General features: G+C 47.5%; 1 protein-coding gene across 1 annotated transcript in view; it reads left to right on the forward strand.

Moving 5' to 3' along the window:
- Positions 1–22,167, forward strand: part of dgo (ankyrin repeat domain containing protein 6 diego) — a 151,389-nt gene that overhangs the window by 117,072 nt on the left and 12,150 nt on the right. Inside the window, exon 4 of the mRNA XM_084594094.1 lies at positions 14,623–14,724. Within this exon, the coding sequence (XP_084450220.1) occupies positions 14,623–14,724 (102 nt within the window). The remainder of the gene's footprint in view (positions 1–14,622; positions 14,725–22,167) is intronic.

Raw genomic sequence — 22,167 nt, forward strand, 5'->3', positions numbered from 1 at the left:
TTTAAGTCCACCGTACAATGCCTAAACGCTGTTGTGAGATTTCAGAGCAAACAAACGAGATTGCAACAAACGTTTACTTGCACTTCAGCTACGCTGTCGTAGAAAGGCACTTCTTTTTTAAATTAATGCTTGTGCTATACTGCCTGCTAAGATGTCAGAACTTCTTGGAGTGAGCGAGCGGAATAATTTTATTTCGTCGTTTTCATACGCATTAATGCGTCTGAACGCGAGCTTCTTTGTTTTCTTTCCGTCTCTTATGATTGCATCACGTCTTCTGATTTTGTCTGCTAATGCGGCATAAAGCAGCCTGCGATTTCCGGAGGAGAAAAAAAAAAGAAAGGTTAGTTATAAGGCTCTATTAGTATAAAACGTCGTGTTGCCTAACTTGCTGTCCGTTGGCAATGTTTTCAAAATAGAAATGTAATGGTAGTCCGGGTAGTGCATCTCCCTGCCCGTTGCCTCTGACAAGTAAAAACAATAAAAAAAAAACATCATTGGCGCTAAAAAAAAAAAAGAAAAAAAAATCTCCGTGCTCTGTTGCCCCTGCGCATATCATGGAATTTGACCGGACAGATCTGGACTCGCGAACCAATTTCCGCGCAATCTGCTCTCGGCGCGTGCGTGCTCACTGTATCATCTCCTATATCCACGGATGCGTGCTCGCCTCTCTGCCATTCTCCGCAATTCATGTGCTGTTCGTTCGCCCTGCGGCAGTACGTATCCCCACGCTTGGAGAAGAGTATGCAGGATGCTCGGGAACAGTAGGCCCCCCTTGACGTCCTCACTCAAGGCCTTCTCCATCTTCCGCGGGCGCAGCCGACGGTCCGCACCCGCACAGTCCACGGCGTTTACACGCACGACTAGCTGCGCTGTTCCGGGTCGCGCGCCGGCCCCCACTCTTGCTTTCCGGGCACGTAGCGCACGACGCGTGCTTTTTGCTAGAGTGGTAGGGCTTTACTTGGATGATCAAGCTAGGAAGAGTCGCATTGAGCGAGGCTCCGCTGGCGTAACGGCAGTATGAGCATGCGCGATTTTTTCCGCATATCTTCGTGACTATGCGCTCATTCGCACTGGGTGGACAAACCGGAAGCGATCGTGAAATCGACGAGACGAGAGGAACGACTATGACAGATTAATATGAAAGAGCACCGAACAAATGTAGAGGTGTAGCCTCAGTTCGCAAGCCGAGCCAACGTTTTCGACAAGTGTGCTTGTCTGGGCGACTTGTCGAAACGGCGACTCGGCTTCCGAACTGAGGTTTTTTCTCTACCCTTGTTCAGTGCTCTTGCATACAGTGCAGCCGTCTTCTATCGTTTTACCCTGGATCCTATGACAGATTAAGTCAGTTTGCGTGGCTGCAGTTTGGGCACGAACGCTTTGATCTCGACAACCTCTTCAAATTTTGCTTTATGTCAGAAGAATAAAGTTCAGACGTTAAAGCGTTGTACTTTGTACAAGCGGAAGCTATTCTTTTCCTTTTGTTATTCTCAGTTATTTTACGAAAAGCGGTGTGATTCGATGTTTAGGGTAAAGAGAAGCAGTGACCTCAAAGAGGTCACGAAGGTCTCGCCAGGTAAACCAGCATTTGAATACACCTTATTAAAAAAACGGGAGGTTTCAAGTTCTCTCTGCCTGCCGGAAAGGAACTTGCAATACAACGGCTGCACATATATGACGAGAAAGGAGCTGTACAACAGCATTGAGGTTAAGGGAGGGAGAGCGAGAGAGGTCATAACCAAATCTGAGCAGATGGTGCAAATGTAAAAGAAAAGCAAAAGAAACACGTGAGTTTACAAAGGGACGCTTTGAATTCTCTACCGGAGCTCACCTGCCTACCTGGATGCAGCTGTCTCGGGTACAGCCCTCCGACCACCGGAGCCACGCCAGACTCCACGTTCGATTTTACGTGTCATGCAAGAGGTGTACTTTATAGTCGGGAAAAGAGACCTGGCTCTGCTGGAGGCAGTGATTTACGCAAAGTACACATACACGTCTTCCCGTCTCTGTCTGCACTGCGTACACGGAAAGGGCGCTCGAATATTTCATAGCGCGGCAGGGGGCATCAACCGCGCAGCAAAAACGGGTGTATTCCTCCCGTTGCGGCGAACGTACCTGTGCCGCCCAAAAACGTATGCGCTGCTTATACACAGACATCGCACAGACATCGCACGGACGTCGGCGAGGAGAGGACAAACGGAAGAGAAGAAACTACAAAACGAGCCAGAAACGTGGTGTTTCGCAGTGGTGGCCACCCTCGGCCCTTCACGGGTCAGGACCTCATAAGGAAAGAAGGCGCGGTGGTTCATCTGCCACCCCAAGTGTGCGTCACACACGAGCGCCCACGTGCATCACGCCTCGCACGTCGGCTCTGTAGTCTGCAAGAATCTATCATTCTCTTCCTCTTGTCGGAAGTTAAACGTCAGCGTTAGACACGACCACGTGATTTCCTCCAGCGGAGCGTTATAGAGTGACGCGGGCACAAATGCGCACATTATGCCGTCCCCATCTGCGTTCCGAACTCTTTTTTTTTTCGTCGCAGTGATTATTTTTTTTTCTTGTATCAAAAACAATTACTTTTATACTGTTCAGTTCGCATAATTTACTATTCTACTTGCTGACTACTTAGCATTATAGTTAGCTACACTTATTGCGCAGAGTAAACTACTAAGAATGCGTGCTTATCCCATATCGAGTGACTTGTGGAATTGGGCTCATTGTCCTGATGTTCTTGGAGCGTTCAGCTATTATATGCCAGGGATACTCCGCTGTCATTGGATCAGACAAAAAATCAAAGGCTCCCGAGTGTGAAACTTGCGTGACAGTTGATGAATCGATTCATTTCACTCAATCCCAGCATCAGCATGCATCGAGCGCGGAGTGAATCTTATGTTCCGAGTGCGGCTATGGGACTACTTAGAGATACGTGTAGAAATTGGTCTAGATTCTTACGTTCATGTCTTGATGTTTAGCGAAGGAGCGTCGTATATAGCGATGCTCATTGTATGGCATATATCATCGCGTGAGTTTATATAGTGGTAATGCAAGCAGGGTTGAAAAATGGCATCACGTGGGACCCTACGTTAGAGAGTCTAGCATGCGTGTGTATACCTTATACATATCTGTCTCGGTTGTGATGCTCTGTTTCCGACCAAGCCGCGGTGGCTCAGTGGTTACCTCGCTTCGACTTCTGAACCCAATGACGCGGGTTCGAACCCGGGCGCAGCGCCGCGTTTCGGTGGAGACGAAACACGGAAGGCGCCCTGCTCGTATAGCGCAGACAGAGAAGCCAGCCTTATTATGCGCCACGCGCTTACAGTTAGGTTTCCAACCGCGACTGTTATTTTATTCCCGCGCAGGACGCGGCAGTTCCTCTGAATGCGAAAGACGACCATAGCTAACATTAATTTATTCAAGGTCGTCTCTGACTCCATGTACCTTCAGTAGACGTTCGAGAAGTCAGCTTCAGTTTTCAAGGACGCTGCTTGACCCCCGCAAAGAAGAAGATGCTTTGATTGTTGCAGTCGCTCTCGGAGCAGGTGCAAGATCACGCTCGTCGGCTCCTAAAGAGCGCACGATGCTTGTTTGTGTTCCGGGGTTGTTGCCACCGCACCATGACTGCAGGAGCCAAGCAGAGGTTGCGCCCGGCACGCGGACCGGGTAGCGGCAGGTCGTTCGCACCGAAAAGAAGCAGAACGGTTTGCTAGCGGTTGCCACCACGCGCGGGTCGCTGCTCTGGGAAACGCAATCCCCCGAGCACGTCGCGAGCCTTAACATTAGGTGACTTAATTGACTGCAATCTGCGCCGTGATACCGCCCGGGGCGCAATGGGGTACGCGGCGTATTACAAAACGTCCGCGCTCCTCCCCTTTCTCTTTCTCTCTTGACCTGGCGTTTCTTCGTCTACCATTATGTCTCTCGCTCTCTCTCCTTCTTCGTTTCACTCTTTCGTCCTCCGTTCTGTTTTTCCATTTATAAAGCTCTTTGATTTCGAACGCGTAATAAGACACGCCGTGCGCTAAGCGAGACAATCGCTTTGGAAATGGCACATTAGCGCGTCTCCTAGGTGACGTAAGTGCCTTTGTCTAAAGTGCTGTGCAAAGCTATCTCTTGAATGCGTCGACTCGAACTAAGCGTGCGGGTTTTCAAGCGTGACGTCGTTTTCAAGAGGCCGAAGATTATGCGCAGTAGCAGTGCAACATTGCGACTAGATGTCTCCTTGCTTCTTTCAACGTTGTCAGGAAAGGGCAGCCGTTCTGATTTGCTCTATTGGCGTAATTGTGTTATGTAGTGAAATTTTCACGACGACAACTGACTTTCTGCGCAGTAAACTGCCTTTAATTTGGTGCACCGGAAAGACAGGAATGTTGTCAGAGGAGGCGCATTTATAACTCTCTCCGGTTACCAAAAAGAACAGGGATAAGCGTGGAAGTTTTTGCTCACATGCACCGTTTAAACTAATGCCGCCGTCTGTCCAAGGTCATTAAAGAGCAGAAGCGCTTGGCTAAAATAAGCGAGTGGTTTTCGTAGCCTCGACGGTGCTAGCAGCATTTGTAACTTATGCCAAAGCCGCGGGTTCGGATCCCGGGCGCATCTCGACGAAGCTGAAATGCAAACACTCTTGTGCTGTGCGAAGTGAATGTTACGTTAAAGAATTGCGCTTCCTCTAAATTATTTAGTAGCCCTCCACTACGGCGTTCCTTATAGCCCATGTGCGCTTTTGAAACGCTAAACGCCAAATACCACACCTCTGTCTCCCTCTCTCAGTCTTCTTGACCTGTGGTAGCTCTACTACTGTTAGTTTGTGTAAATGCGCCTTTTGACTGCAGTCTTCCTGACCTGTGGTAGCTCTACTGCTGTTAGTTTGTGTGAATACGCCTTTTGACTGCGTGATTGTTGCATCAACCAAAAATCTTGCATGATTAAAACTGAATTGAACAGACCATTCTACCCGCATACATCATGAGCTAATATTTCACACTGTGCGTTGTCTTTCTTAGCGGCCAAGTTGGAAAGCTCAGTATAACGTTCCACGAACTGCGCATGAACATGATACACATGAGCAGCCAGCGTCAGATGCAATATAGATATTTTGATCATTATTCATTACTTAGTCTTTTTAAGGTCATGGCTTACACGCTTCGAATAAAACAAGTCGCGATAGGCTAAATCTGCTCTATTTTACCCCCCCCCCCCCCCCGAGCGACAGACAGACAAACAGAGACCTGGTAAGATCATTCCCTTCGATATAAGATCCATTTCTTCTTTCACAACCCCTGACCAAAGGTGATAGACAAGCAGCCAGGTGGTCCCTTTCCTGCGTTGTCTCATAGCGCCGAACGGAGTCGTGCCGGACGCGTTAGCCTCGGGGCAATGACGCTCTCACTTACAATGCTGCCGGCAGTGTCAAGCCGAGTGGCCTCGCAATGCCCACTTCCGAACACCTCTCCATTCAGACTGGCACAAGCGTTATTACGTCACGGATACACAATGAGGAACTGTTAGGGCCTCACTGCGCTCTGTTGCGAGACCACACATAATGGAGCGGGGCACGGAATCGTGCTCGCAGAAAGCTCGTCTTTAAGCAGCTCTACTTTGTTCTTGATGAGGAAACAGCAACACAAAAATGCTGTCTTTAACCCTCGCTCGGCTTCGGCTGAAACAGCATGAGGCTCCGAACTGTTTATCCGTTTCTGCAGCAAACACCTGTGGGTGCGGTTGATGATGATTGACAGCTGGAAATCACTTGTACTACTTCCCAACCGTGTTGAACAAGCACCTAAGCACACCATCTTAAGGAAGCGTAATAAACTTTGCATTGTTATTTGCAGCCGGGTGGCAGAAGAAATGCAATTCGTATTTCATAGGGCAAGCAGAGAATATGGCGTTGCATTGAAGAGCCTGTAATGTTTGCTTCTCCTTCCATCTCCGAGGTTACAACTAGCGGCCGCTCGAGGGTAGCAGGGCAGGTCTTGGTGTCATTCACGTGTATATCTCTGTATTCAGCCCCCCCCCCCCCCCCCCCCCCTTACCTTCTGAAGAGAGGTATTACAAGAGTCATTCAATACTGCTTAAGATTGAACTACTCTGAAAAGACACTCAAAATGTGCCTTTCATTAACTATTTGCTTATTCCTTTACATAGAACAGTATGCCTATATCAACTCTTTTAAGACCCTGGTAAGGGTGAATGTTTTGCTGACTGGACTCTTCTATTATCCAAGAATAGAAGTTTGGTCACTCTTTCAGGAGGGTTGTAGTCCATTCTCGTGCTTTCTTGCACGAAAGATGGTGCTGTGTAATCGTGAAGTCTCCAAAAATATCGCCATGAAAAAAAAAAAAAAAAGAAGAAATGAACGCTAACCTTCTGGCACCTCTTCACGTGACGGGAAATGCTTGAGTTCCAAGCTCTGCCTAGAAGGAATGAAAGACTATACTTAAAAGAAAGAAAATAGGAACAGGAAAACACTCCGAAAAAGGAGCAGAGCTTGCGCTGTACATCTGGCGCCCACAGTGGTGTCCGTTGGTTGAAGTAATTGACGGCAGCAGCTGTAAAGGCTGGCGAATTCGAGCGGTTACAACCGCTAACCTTTCACGCAGTCGCTAAAGGACTTCATGAACAAACATACTTAAGTGTAGGCTATCAGCATATCGTCAGATGGCATTGCTCTTTGCGTAAACCTACCGAGCACGCAAGCTGACACCTATAGCCTCTGCGTATAATGCCCGATGGCACAACAAAAAAATTAAAGGATTAAAATTCCAGAGTACGCCTTGCAAGCTTCCTGCCCTTTTCAATGAACACCATATTTTTCGCGGCGGATAAGTGAAAATGCACCGCTCGTCTTTCCTCTAACGGCAATGGTTCCCTCCCTCAAGCCAACATCTCTGGTTTATAACGCGAGGGACCGCCGGGACGAACGAAACGTTTCAGATCTTCAGGTGACTGCACGCAAAACGACGCAAAACTGTCGTCAATTAGCGAGTCGTGTCCCTCGGGAACAGTAATTTTTCGGTGGGGGGTCGAGTGGCGGCAAGGCTGCCGTGTGATTGGGCCACGTTTAAGGCACCATTGATCATGCACGGGACAGGGAGAGAGCCGGGTCACGGTAATGTCGGTAGTGCCGCGCGACACTCTATAGGGCCGCGCACAATTCATCATCCGCGGCGATTCTGTGGGTGTCTGCCATGCGGCTAAGGAACGTGTCCAGGATAGCACGCACGCAGCTAGGTAGCAGAACAGCCCGAACGATGGCGGGAATGGTGTCTACGGCCGCGCACGAACAGTGCCAAAGGATTACTGTGCTGGCGAAGCAGAAAGCAAACAGGAAAAAAAGTTACGGTATAATTACTGGCGCGTTAGGGGCACACCAAGAGGACGCTTTATTGCTTGCTCGAGGAGGAGGTTTCATGGGCTGGCTTACAGATGATAGTTGATGAATGCCGGTCGCTTCATACGAGATGACTGTTGAATGCCGCGCAGAACATTTATTTTTATTACCCGTACAGCGTCGCTTTAAAGCACCAGCGTAAATTTGGCGCCAGTCGGAGCCGTTCGAACTTGTTTTGTTTACTTTTTCACGCATTGCCTCTATAGCAACACGTTTCATTTGCAGCTTGCATGCCTTCCTCTCCCATTTTCCTTTCTTTCTTTCTTTTTTTCTTTCATCTGATGCCGCACTCTAAAGGGATTTCCAACTTGGTCGGCTATTAGTCTCCGTTATCGCTTTTCTTGACATTTTTTCGGGCTATCAAAAGAAACTAACGTGAAACAGAATGTTTGCCTCTATCCTCCACCGGGATCGCACAATCGTGATTTACGGTAAAGCTTATCCAAGTTTTTTTTTTCTTGTTTATTCCGTCCTTGGTCGCATTCCCGGGGGACCTATCAGGTAACGGACGTGTTGTGGGCTTCGTCCTGTCTCTTCTACTATTGGTTGTTTTCGTCTTCTCCTTAAGGATCTGCAGCTACACTGACCGATGTCGGTTCCCAAGGCTGTGTAGAATTAAAAAAAGATATGTGTCCATGTCCATATATGGAAGTGAAAGTATCCGTTAAGAAAAGGTTTACAAATGGAACCAAAAGTATACACATACACGAAAAAGTTGAAATTGGTTTCAAAAGAAACTATGAAACGACTTTTACCATTACTTTATGATGTCATTTGTAACGTACGAATCTTTTCATTTCCATGGTTGTATTTATAACAATTTTTAACATTTTGGTACCATCTGTATCAAGCGCGTAATTCATTTTGGGCGGTGCCTTATAGGAAACCTGCTTAAGGACGATGGATTGGGATTGCTATGAGCTGCGCATGCCCGACAGAAGCATTGTCAGGTTAGTTAAGGGGGGAGGGGGGGGGGGATTTGCGGGGACAGGGGAGTTTGGTTAAGAAGGAACCCAGTCGGAAAAAAACTACAGAAAATTTTCTGATGTTACGACAGAATTTCTGTGCGGTTTTTGACGGGAAACCTGTTGTGACAACAGAACATTCTGTAGTAACATCAGAAATTTCTGTAGTAACAACAGAAAAGTACTACAGAACTACAGACAACAGAACTTTACTACAGAAAACCTACAGAACTACAGAAAAGTACTACAGAACTACAGAAAAATCTGATGGTTACGACAGAACTACAGGATGCTTTGTCGTATTTTTGACAAGGTTCTGTAGTTTTTTTCGACTGGGAAGGAAGAGAAAATAATGCCCTCGTGTAGCAGGCCTAGGCCGTGTTCCGGATTTGTGACTCCAAAGATACTAACCCCTCCATGCGTAGTGATCACGGGGAGTAGCCGGTACCTTGAATGGAAGTCGGCTAGCATCTGTTGTATCAATGTGCACGAAAGCGAAACGTATTTATTGGTTTTGCATACGCACACTCTTGCTGGTCATTTGTACGAGTTCTTGCTTTCTTTGTTGCGTTGCTTGCATGATTTGCTGTAGAACGGCGTCTCAAAGAATCACAGCTCGCTGCTCGAAGACATTTATCTATTAGCTAGCAATAGTGAACAGCAAATGAGTGACACGCTGCCATGCAAGAACAGTGGTACAGAACTGCAGCGGTATTTTTGACAAACCACACAGACAAGCGGGTCCGTTTGAAATTCGGACCTTATTCATTACTGCTTTACTTAAATAACTTCCTCCTAATCAGCTAGCCGTTAGAAATGCACGCGAAAGGAACGGATATTCCGCCGCTGCTCTTTCCTCGACGCAGCTACTTTGATTTCTTATTCCGAACGCACCGCTAAGCGGAAGCGATCGTACGTTTTGAACAAAAAGAGAGCGGATAGACGATTTGCACTTCTTAATGGCCCGAGTTATTCTTTGATAGGTCGACTCTTTCAGGGATCGGCGATTACCCTGTTAACCTTACATTTTTTCTTTCTTTTTCGAGGCGCATTGAAAGCAAGGTGTTGAGTGCGATGCATGAAATGCCGCGGAGTATGCTGACGCTCAGTGTGCGTGAGGGTCACGTGACCTCGACTGTCGCTTCTTCGGAGATATTGCCACGCTTGCTCCGCAGCTTGACCGTCGACACAGGCGGTGCTGTTGGCCATTCGCGACGCCCCTAGCTGTCCGTTCCTCTTGCCATCAAGTAGTCACACTGACATCATCGCAGATTCTTGAGCCGCCATCCTTAGTCGGCGGCGTGTTCTAAATTCCGATGATTTAGCACATGCTATTCAGGACACACTTAAGAAACTCTCCGTAACAATCCGCGTACATTGGATCCGTAGGGATACACGCTCCACAGTGTAGCACCGACTACACTGTGGACTACTACGACATTGTGGACTTGGAATTCTACGTCTGTGTACCCTTTTTGCTCTCCTGTGTCTTCCTAAAGAGGTCTTGCTTCGAAGGTTGCGCCTCCCTGTAGCCATCACCCCTCTATAACCTAGTTGTGACCAGCACAGTACCATGTCCCATTCGGCGACATCTTTGCTCTCTGTCCTGCTCCTGTATCCGAGTAAGGTACCGCACATCTTCTCTAGATGCGCCCCTCTTTATATTCCCTCCGGCTGAAACCCCTGCACCGACACGGGCCACTCCCAGGACGACCTCCGGATGTGAACGCCTGAACAAAAGGTCCTCATCATCGGATCTCACTAGATTTTATGCGGGAATCTGCTCTCTACATATAACTGTAAATAACTATTTTATGCCTCAAGGCACGCTATCGGAATTAAAAAAAAAAAGGGGGGGGGGGGGGGGGGCGAGACGGAACAGCTGCGCAGTTTTGTGTGTTTCGATATCCTGTAGCATGATGGTACGCTCACGACGCGCCCGCTTGAATTACTTGTTCATCTTCTTACTCTATCGATCTCCAGCACTGTCGCAAAACTATAATTCGTAAAACTGCTTATTTCAAAACTATGCCTTAAAGCAAAATGAAAAAAAAAAAAGAAATGCAGTGGTTCTTTATCCCTTCAGACTACTAGCAGCTAGAACTTCTGTACTGTATACCTAACTGTGTGCTTCCGACAGGCCCCGCTTCGTTCTTTTGCCAGCGAGACAGGCTCCGTAATGGTTAATTGGCTCCAGCTCCACATGTTTTACAACGCGGCGTAGTCTTGGCTAAACACGCATCACACGCATGGTGGTCGCCGAGACAGCCGAAAAAGAAACAACAGCAAGGAAGAAACGTTTCGCAACGTAATTTGAGGTCAGCTCAAGAGGCGAATAATTACATTACTCGCCCGTAATCGCTAACTTCAGGTCAAGAAGTTTACGTGCGAAATTGGTGCGGTTAGGTTCCGCACACGGGATGCAAATCACGCGACAGCCTCCAAAGGTTGAGAGTGTGAAAGGCCCGCAAAGAAGGTAAAAAAAAAAAAGTCAAACAACGTAAAATCGCTGTCAGTGAATGCAATCTTCGGTGCATAAATGGCGGCGGAAGGACGTTGCAGGCTTGTCGGCAGGTCTATTAATTAAAACATGCACGCGGCTGTCCATGTGGTCTGGAAGCACGAATTTCGACCTAGGCCGGCCACAGCCGAAGACCTGAGTGAGTTTGGCAACGATTAGGTGATGACAACAAGCAATTCCCCACTGAAAGATGGGTTCGTCTACCTCTGTCTGTCCTAACGTTTGACGCAACGAAACACCTGGAACCACGAAAAAAAAAAAAAAAAGAAAAACGCCTACCTCATAAACCTTTCCTTTTGAGAGCTTGGAGTCATTTAGCGAAATTTATCAAGGTATAAAAGTGTTTCAGTTTTCTTTCTTTTGAACGTGAGAGAGGAAGACTGTCCTTGGTACTGGAGCTTCAGCGACACCAAATATGTCTATCAGCTGTCTGGTTGCCTGGCTTGAGCAAAGCATGGCGTTGATTTACTTTTCGTGTAAGCTTTATTGCAGAGATCAGTGACGAAAATTTAAAAGTTAGCACTGGGTCATGTTAGTTTGACTACTAGCTAGGCTTTCGTAGGCATAGTTACTCGCAGTCCTTAAGGTCCACTGCTTGCATTGTTGTTGTTGTCCAAATAACATATGGCCCATACCCGCTGGGTGGCGCAGTGGTTATGGCGCTCGACTACTGTTCCCAAGGACGCGGGATCGAATCCCGGCCTCGGCGGCCGCTTTTCGGTGGAGGCGAAAAGCAAGGCGCCCGTGTGCTGTGCGATGTCAGTGCATGTTAAAGAACCCCAGGTGGTCGAAATTTCCGGAGTCCTCCACTACGGCGTCTCTCATAGCCTGAGTCGCTTTGGAACGTTAAACCCCACAAACCAAACCCATACCCGCGAGGAGGAGGATCGGCCGAGATGTGTGCCGCAAAGAAAGTTTTTGAAGTATACTTTCATGTACAAAAAAAAATATATATATATGTATATGTGATTGGAGGGATAGAGGAAAGGAAAGAAAAGGTGAAATGAATGAAACATACAATAAAAAGTCATAACGCACACGGGAGGTCGACACTGGAATTGTAGAACAAGTGATGTTGAAATATTTAGCAAGGCGAACGATTTGATTCGAGTAAAAAATTTTGCATGGTGGTAAAAACAGACCCGTGACTGTGTCCAAGGATGGTGGCGCCAAATGATAGCAACATCGGGCAGTGACAAACCGCGCGACCAGCTCTTTGTCTTCAAAATCTGCACCAGGTACGGCGCGAGCACCACTATCTGACCTGTACGTTACACTGCACCTGGTCTACTTTTTCCCGAACTTTGCAGTTTCTTTCATGCAGGGCGCCTTGGAACTCGCGATTAAAACATCGCTTTGCGGGCAGTAAGTTTAGTAAAATTAATAATAATAAATCCGAGGTTATCCTTCAAGACAACGAAGCAGGCACCAGGAGCACAAGGGTTACCTCTTCAGCTGATACGTAGCCGGTTCTCTATCCCTCCAACTTTCTTTATTCTGCTTCTTTTATGCCGCATTTCAAATGTCTAAAAAAAAAAAAAAAGAAAAATACCTTGTCGGTAGTCTAAGGGCGTCAGCGTTGTTGGAGCTTCAAGACATTCGTTTATATAACCACCTGACGTCTGCTGCTCTTGATCCTGGCGCTCAACATATCCTAAATGCGACGCCTGTAAATCTGCTAGAATTCTAAACGAACACAAGCCGTAGCCTCATCATCACGAAGCATACTGGTCCCTATTGTTTCTGAATTTACTGAAAAGCATCAATGCCCCGTCGTCTTCGCGATCTTTCCGTGGTATGCAAAAACCGCGAGAAACTGCCATTATGACGCCACCGAGACACGGCGTCGAATGCACATAGCGAACACCGCCTATTGCAAAATCACAAAACTAATTCTTCCTCAGGTCGTTCCTTTGAGAAAAGGTCTGTGAACCATGCTTCCTGCTTCACGAAGAAAGAAAAATGCGGGCAGGGACAGGTGTAACTACGGTATACAGACGCATGCTGCGAGCGAAGTCCTATGCGGGAGCTGCCTTGGGAACGCCCCCGAACGGGGCTTATATACTACTACGTTCTAAACTATACATAAAGCTGGAGTGCGCCAAGACCCTCGTTTGTGAGTGCAACAAGATGCGTATTTGTCTGTGTCCTAAGGACCATAGACCGCCCACACTTTTGCCGCAACACCAAGCCTACACTGCCATCTTTATTGCTCTCGGTACGACGCCAGCCAACTCCAGCCTACCGCAGAGAGAAGATTTAGGACTACGGGAGGGCGGAAAATAGAATGGCCCAGTGAAGGGCGCATCAAGCAAGACGAGAGAGTCCCAGCTTGTGCATACACAACGACACCACGCGGTGGGCCGAGATTAGCCTGCTAGGAAGTTGAACATAAATCCTTGTGCACCTCCACAGCTGCGCTCGATAAAAAGGGTGCATGAAAAAAAAAAAAAAAAAAAGGAAAGGAGAGATAGAACATGTAAATAATGACGCTGCTGTAGGGCCCACGTGAGCTCGTCTCTCCGCTCGCGCAATTCGGGGCGGAGGCTAAGAAAGTCGTTCAGCTTAGAGCACGGAGAACACGACGACGGCATTTGTTGTCGCTTGTTCCCGAAACACTGAGGGGCCAGTACGGTTCTGCTTCGGAGACGTGACGGTACAGAAAGGTAAAAAGCCCGTATGCAGGAAGGAGCTCGTCGACGTAGATTGACAACTGCTCGCACGAGCTGCCGTGGCTTCGCGCTCGCACGCCAACCGGAAGCGGCCGTACACGCGTCTTGCTGCTGTTTTTTACGTGGGAGAAGAAGGTACCGAGGCGCGGCCCTTCAGGGAATCATGTCGCCGACCGCGTTCGCCGCTCGCTCTCTATCCGGCCTGCAGTCTTCGCCGGGCATCGCCGTCGCGTGCGTGGGGGCCTTGTGGTAAATCTGATTATATGCGAACTCGATTAGGGCCAACAGCGCTGCATCGCTGTCCTCGCGTTGTACACGTGTCTGCGGACTGGCTTGTGGCTCAAGAAACTCACAACCGTGCGCTATTATTATTATTATTATTATTATTATTATTATTATTATTATTATTATTATTATTATTATTATTATTATTATTATTTGATCCACATAATTTGGATGAAAGTAAGGGTCGTCTGGTGCTGCACGTGTCCTTAACGTGCATGACCCGAGAGCGACTTGCACAGGGCTGTCATTTTGAGAGTACTTACCATTCAAAACCGCATATCCCCCTTCCCTGTCCCATTTAGAAAGTTGCACCTTACAATAAAAATGTTTTCGACAGACAGGGCTGTCTTGTTTGCTGACCGGCGAGGTTCTTTATGTGCCGGCTTTGTAACAATGTACGGCATTCATATCTGGCACATTGAATTCGCTCTTTTTTTTTTTTTTTTTTTTTTTCGCGATGGGGATCTCACGCTTGCGAAGCGTGCATTGGTGTCACGAGCACACCACTGAGGAATGCCAAGAAGGAGCGTTGCTCATAGCGCGCGGTGTAGCGACGCTCATATCGGTAAAATGCAGGCGTCGTTTTAGCTGTGCTTTCTACTCACCACTGGTCATTGAGAGCTGTCTCGCCAGCAGCGTTTCAGTTAATACCTCTCGTCGTTAGGTCTGCTTTCGTTATAAAACTCACCGCTGTTTGCTTGGACCAGCGGCTATGCTATCATTAGATCAGCGCCCACTGTCGGTGAGTGTCCCCTCTCTAAACCCATTCTCTTCCTCCTTTCTCTCTCGCAGTGTGGCTACTCTCCCCTGCACCAGGCGGCTACCGAGGGTCACGAAGAAGTGGTGCGACTACTCTGCAAGCACAACTGCTTGGTCGACATCCAGGACGAAATGGTACTTGAGTGACGCTTCTGGCCCTCTATTTTTAGTCGCAGCGGCCAATTACTCAAGTCGTTGGGGGGGATGACGTCACGTTGGTTTTCCTCGACACATTTCATGATGCGTAAATATACCCCCAGGTCAACGCTGCAGTGGCATATCAGCTACACCGCAGGAAAATGAACGAACACAGCGAGGTGCTTGGTACACCCGTAATTACATATATCGCCGCTAACTACTTCTCCCCCAAAAAACCGTGCGATGATTGTGCGGCGAATATACAGAACAAGGCCCCTGTCTAGCAGGATGGCAGCGGGATTGTGTATGCGTGTTTGGGTGCATTGTTGAGTGCGTGCGTATTCCTTTATTGGCACATAAAGTACTGGAGGGGAGGGGAGAAGGGAGAACTTGCTGCGAACGTACGAAGGACGGTGGTCTTAATTCATAACTAAACCGTAGCCATTGGGCCGCGGTGGCTGCCTCCGCCCAGGCTACGACCCTGGATCTAACTTCCGGGTCAGAGCTAGGCAACATGGCTTCCCACTGTTCTTGTGTAGTGTTTGTGTAGTACTCTGGTAATTATTTGGGACGTGCCCGCAGCACATGAAAAAGGTTTTCTGGTTAATGACGCTTCTTTCTAGGTCACCATGCTGTTTCGTTCTTTGCGAGTCATGCCACGACGGAAATAAAAGAAAAAAATATACAAACTCCGGCGCCGGGCAGGGGTGGATTTTTGGATCGCTGCTGGAAGGTTCGATTTGGCGGGGCGGGCCGATTTGAACCATGCATATATTTTAAAACCCTGGAGCGCCACCCTTACATGGTCACATGTTTGCGAGCGGCGAGGACTCACATGGTGCCACGGAGGGCGCTAGCTGTCGTCGATATTGTTTCGGGTTGAGGGGCGCAGTTATTGCTGTCACTTCGTCTCCCCGTGTGAGGAAGAAATTTCTGAAAACTCTCTTTTTGTGTGTGCTGCCTTTATCTCAGGAGGAATAACATCGTGCCCGGGGACTGACCCTGTTCGACTGATGTGAAAAGGGCTTAGTATGCTCTACTTGAACGCGCAAAAGGAGGAGCGGTAATTGGAAAGCGGAAAGGTCGTGGCGGCGGTGCATCGTTACTATAACTGTCTCGTTCATGCTTCGTCCTGCCGATCGCTATACAGCCGTTATTTTGTTTCTAACTTCATCGGCGAGGTCAAGCTTCTCTAGAATACTTGAATTCTTCCCCTTACCCCGTAGAAAATCTTTCCGCGTTCTCCCTCGCTATAATACGAAATTGAAGGGCACCGAAAGTTTGTTCGAATTACGCACGATCGTAATTAAGCTCACATTCGATCTACACCTAAAAACGCATAATAATAATAATAAAAAAAACTCCAACGCCAAATGTGCAAACGCAAAAGAGGAAACCTCGTTAAGGCGCTGCCAGGGAAGCTTTCACGGCGCCCTCAACAACCCATACTCTACAGTCTGCGCTAGTTAAAAGGCACGTAGAGTTCGAAGTCAGTTGGTCAGAAGGCAAAGAAGAAGTGAAACAGAAAAAAAAAAAAAAACAACAACAAAAACGGCACGCTTCACCGCAAACCGCACAGAAAGGACAGAGTGTTAAAATAGCAGAGAAGAAAGAAACATCACGGTGACAAAACATCTCACACGCAAAAAAAGGAACAGCACGAGTCAAAACAGCACGCTGAAAAACAACGCATCAACAGAACAGCACAGTGACGCCATGCCAAATTTGCGTGTTGTTTTACGTATGTTGGTTATCCCTTTGTTATCTTTTAGTACCAAAAGATAGACGGCTATGAGGACCTGATTCCAAACTGGTGCAGGAACTGCTAGCTCGAGGGTCCCTCTTGGCCCGTTTAATACGCACCTTGATAACATTGACTAGGACAGAGTGCGGCGATCAATCTTTGTGACACAGTTTTGCAGCCTTTGAGGACGAAACCTGGCTCGAGGACTTCTTCCGGTCTGGTCCTCGCGAACAGATATCTGACCGGTCGGTTAGCTGTGAGATTTATTCGTGGTGTTCCTTTTAACCTGGTTTTCGTGCATCTTCTCTCCAGTCATCGCTGTACTCCGAGCTCATCAAAACTACTGCGGGTCGGCGTTGTATTTTTTCTGTTGGCCTGTTCACTTTACCTCTACCACCACCCAATTTTTTGTTATTTGACAGCTTGAAAGCGGCATTTTACATTGACCAGTCGGAACCATCTGCATATCTTCTGATTTGGATGGAAAGATACAAAAGTGGGAATGCAAGAGCGGATAAAAATCAGGAACGCAAAAATAAAGGGGCATAACTTGCTCTGACGGAGTCTCTCAACCGCTCCTATACAAGGCAGCCAAGTTTTGCGCCGAAAGGGGAAAAATACGGAAACATGTGCTTATAAACAACAACAACAACAACAACAACAACAACAACAACAACAACAACAACAACAACAACAACAACAACAACAACAACAACAACAACAACAACAACAACAACAACAACAACAACAACAACAACAATAATAATAATAATAATAATAATAATAATAATAATAATAATAATAATAATAATAATAATAATAATAATAATAATAATAATAATAATAATAATAATGTTCGCTCAACGCTGACCTCTTTCTTGAAGGTGGTTCGGTTTGGTAGGACATAGTTCCTCAGTTTCTTTTTTTGTATTACTATCGTCGCCTTACTGCACACATATTTTATCGCCTTTGCACATGATATATGCCAATATCGAAACCGTCGACCACTAATGCGAAGCAAACTATGCAGGTGGTTCAACTTGTCAGTGCATAATTTATGTTAAAAAGCTGTCAGCAGGATGCCGGGCAAAGAAGGCCACTAATGTTCCGCCACGGTTAAAAATAAATTGGCAGAGCACCGTGTCGCACAGTTTTGATGAGATTATTGATTGTTTCTGGCCAGTTGACTATCGGTCCAGAAAGACATATCACTAGCGCTGTTACATCTATAACCAGTCACTGCTGTGACTAGCGCATACCGATTACGGCTGTTATCTAAGGTAATTGCACATTGAGCATTTGCATTTTATCTCCAGTCCAGTTAGCAAGCAAATAAGCGTTTTGTGGGAGGCGTGCAAGCAAAAATGATAAAGCCTTATGAAATGAGATTCTGATAACGACACTGCTACTCGAGCTGGTCGAAGGCGGTTACAATGTGCCGGAGAGGCGTGAGACAAGCGTCCAACTCTGCGTGGGACATGAAATTAAAGGGGAAGACAGAAAACTGTAGCAACGGCATTTAAAAATATGTACAGGCTACAGGGCTTGTGACTGAGCCACACAGTGGCGTTCTTGTATGCTTGCAACTCTAATATTTGGAAGAGATAAGGTGACTGTTCCATTTTGGAAAATGCTAGCAATGGGAAACGAGCTCCGACGCACATCCCACCAGCATGTTTGAAGGCTGGATCATATGCAGCACACGCAAATATAATTCCGTGTGCATGCCGTGCGCGTTGTGCATACAATGGCCGCAGCAGACTCCCCTACTATTCTTCTTGCGTAGTCACTCTGTTAATCTATCGGAGATCAACCGAAAGACTGTAGCAATAAATACAATCCTTCGGTTGAACTTCCACAGATGAACAGAGTGACAGCTATACAAGAAGAAGCAGCTAGAAATCGAGAAACACTGAAGGCCAGAAAGAGTGGAACGGTACACGCCATTGCACATTTTAAAATGGAAATGTGTGCGCGTACAATTTGAATAATGGCGTCGTATTGATAGCCACTGAGGATAACTGATATATTCAAAGGACTCGTAACGTCTTGAATAGGACTGACAACAGCTTACACGGTACCCAAGGCAAGCCTTTAAAAATAGTAATATGTGATACACAACCTGGCTCTGTTGCTTCGTTGTGAAAACAGGACACGTCGCGCTCCCGAGATGTCGATTTTTCTCGCGGAATAAGTCATTGACCTATGATTTTTCATTAACCAGGCAGCGTCTTACGTTATGTTTTTGTTTTTCGCATAGAACTAATACTCCATTATTTGTAAGCGAAATGTCTTCACATACATAACAACACGAGCGTGGGTATGGCTCCCAGGCAGTTCGGCTGATCAGCTCCAGCACCGCGAGCAACTAGCAAAGCCTGTGCGAGTCGTAACAAAAAGCAACTCCGACAACGCATGCTATCAAACAAGGCACCGGTCGGTCTGTTCGCAAGGGTTCACGTGAACGCTCAGCAGGGCGCCAGCGGAGGGAGACAGCGAATGATTTTTCGCTAGGCGCAAAACTCCTCTTCAGCTGGCGGCCGGTCAGCTACAAATGCCCAGGACGAGCAAGCACGTGGCATGGCGGGGCGTGGCTTCTAGCGAGCCTCGCCATTCAGAGCTGCGGTCCGAAATCAAACGAAGTCCCGTGAAAGCATTCCGCTATACTGCTGCGCCTCATCCGTTCACTCTCCCAAGATCAAAAGGCCAGTGCGAAGCCACTCAAGAAAAGAGTTCACTTGAAAAACGAACAAGCCAAAAGAAGAGCGTATCTCGTCATTCTAGTCCAGGAGGTATTTACCGTGCCAACACCCGCACCGCCGCCTTAGCGTCCGATGATCCCCGCGGCGCGTCAAGGAGACGAGCCCAGTCCTGTGGCGCAGAGAAAGAAGGGGCGAAGGTGCGTGGTGTTATACCTCGTGAAGGCCCCGTCACCGTCGTAACGGATGCAGGAAGTCGTCTAGGTGGGCGCGTGTCATCAACAAAGGCATTCGCCGCTGCTTGCCCCCCTCAACCCCCCCTTCCCCCCCTCAACCTGCCACGTTGGTTCGGTACGGGGGGAGTTTCTTTTTATAAATTTCAGAGGGCTGCTTTGCGAGCTGGGCGCGGCTCTAATGTGTGGCTGGCTCGTCGTGGGAGCATTTGTTTTGTTTGTATTTTTTTGGTCTAAACCAGGCACACACTATACAGAGGAAGGCGCACGCATGCACGCACAAACTCACCAGGCATCCCAGCGAAAAGTAACCACACTTTTGAACCTTTTGTACCTCACAAAATATCGCAGTTGCAATTAAGAGCTGTACTTGACTTCTTAACTGACACTTTATCACTTTATTTCTGAAGCCCACCACTAAAACGTTACCTAATTCCAAATATTTTACTTTGCCGGATAGCCCTCATGATACACGTTACTGGGCCAGAACAATACTTTTTCAAAAGCTTGGTAATATTTGGCTGATACACTTGGTTCTTATATATCTACGCTAACGTTGAAAGCTTCAATAGGAGACTAGGCAAAACTATTTGTCATTGTTTATGTTAAATTGCATTTCATCACAACACGGGCAAGTGTGAAAAAGTTGCAGTATGCATTATGTGAATGAAAATAACGCAACGCAAACCGAAGTAGAGTTAAGGATTCTAAAGGTAAGGCGTCAGGACAGCGACCCACGCATTTTCTTAGACTGTTGTCCATTCGGAGGCCAAGAGTGCGCCTGACGAGTTGACTAGAAGAAATATTTCAAGGGTGAACACTGCACTGCCTTCAGTTCTCTGAGACGAAGTGGTCAAGTCCCAACCCACCTTGTCAGGCACACCGGCATATTATCTGCAGGCTGCATAAAAGGTAACATACGTAGCGGATACGTACCGGTCCGTTCACCAGGTATACATTATTAATAGAGTTACATATGTTCTTTTCCCATCCGGCAAAGGTGAGAGATACTCATGTCGATAAAAAAATTGGTCCAAGAAAAAATATACGTCAGACGAAGAGAAGGAAAAGGGGGTACAGATAAAAGCAGCAGCCGTCAAAATCTTTCCTGCATAAGAGCCCGTTATGTAAATGTTTCATCACGTTAACATCCGGAAGGACTAGTCCATCAACGGCTTTAAGCCGATCACACCAATGCCTTCTGACTGATAGCGGCCTCCTTGAGGGGTAATAATTTGGCTTTTCATGAAACCAATGGCAGGCGGAAAACAGCGAGGAAAGGAATTCTCGCAAACCCGCTTCTTCCCTGAAAATAAGCGGAGCTGTTGATGCCGTATTTTGAAACCGTTCATTTCCCGCATTATTCGTTCTCCCTTTTTATACGATTGGAAGGTGTCTTGGCTGACGGGCAACAACCAGCGCGGTTCGCCCGATTGAGTTGCGAATGCCGGATATCCTGCGAACGAAGAAAAGAGTAACCGTTACAGACTGCGCGGACTTGATTCAGAGGAGTTCACCTCCGTTATCACGCGTTCATTTGAGGAACCACGCTCGCAGCAAGAGCGCGGCTTCGAGGCGGGGCCCAGCGACCGCAGCTCAGGCCAGGTGAACGAGGTCACTCGCTGCGCCTCCTCTAATGCTGTCCCCATCGCGTGTCGTGCTAGCACTCGGCCTCCCCCCCTGTACTTTTTTTTTTTTTTTTCCGCTGTGCACGACGCCCGTAAAACAAAATGGGCTCCGAGTCAGTTATCTCGCCTTCTCTCCCCCTCGTTTTCAGCTCTTTCTCCTTTCATTCCTTCTGAGTCGCCGCATGAGCGATGGGATGGGCGACCGTGGCCCTTATGCAGGGAGCAGCTGGCGGGGTCAGAGGTTAAGTCACCGAGGGGTAAGATCATGGCATGGGGCCTCGATTGTGTGTGGGCAAGTCGAGTGCGCGGAGTCATTTAGCGAGAGCGGGATAGCAGACGTAAGCTGACAAGATGGAATGAAGCCGGCCGGCCGGCAGGCCGGTGACCGTGAACTCGCAGAGCTTCGTGCCCGCATGTGTCAGCAGCTTGGTGGACCGTCGTGGCTGTCAACGAGACGTGCTTGGACGAACGAAACAGTGTTATTCATTAAATCTCTATTCGAGGAACCTGCCGCGGTGCCTATGTAACTGTGGAGCTCGACTTCTAAGCTCAAGGTCGGATGACCGCATGAATGCTGCGATGGCTGCATTCAGCCCCTGCATTTGGACTAAGACGAAATGCAAAGCAAGCCGTGTGTGGCACTGCTAAGAAAGCCTATCAATGGAAGTCAAAAATGCCAGCATTCATCCGGAGCCCTTTAGTACTGCGTCACTTAGCGATAAACTTCGTCTCACGGGGAGGGCAACCTCCACTTACCATGCCTTATAATTCTATGTAAAGGTCACAGCAGAACTTCCAGTAGAATTTAGTTGAATATTAAAGTCACAGACACTTTCAGCTTGGAAACGCTTAATCGCTCATATTGCATGTTTATAGCTACCGTATGCGTCGATCGCATTTACAACTGAGTGGGTCCTGCTTTTAAAGCTTGCCAACAAGTGCAGACACTACGATTTAGATGAGTTGGTATTTTTTGATGGTATTACTGCGTGGCAGAACACGACATACAGGAAGACGTCACATCAAAAAGAGCGAAGGTTTTGACGCTGTTTGGACATATGCATGGGCTACGTACTACATGTTACGAGGTAAGATAAAATAGAAGCCAAATTAGTTTTGAGTTTGTGTGTTGTGGA

This window comes from Amblyomma maculatum, chromosome 1, assembly GCF_055883805.1.
Source record: "Amblyomma maculatum isolate TAMU_Amacu chromosome 1, ASM5588380v1, whole genome shotgun sequence".
NCBI lineage: Eukaryota > Metazoa > Arthropoda > Arachnida > Ixodida > Ixodidae > Amblyomma > Amblyomma maculatum.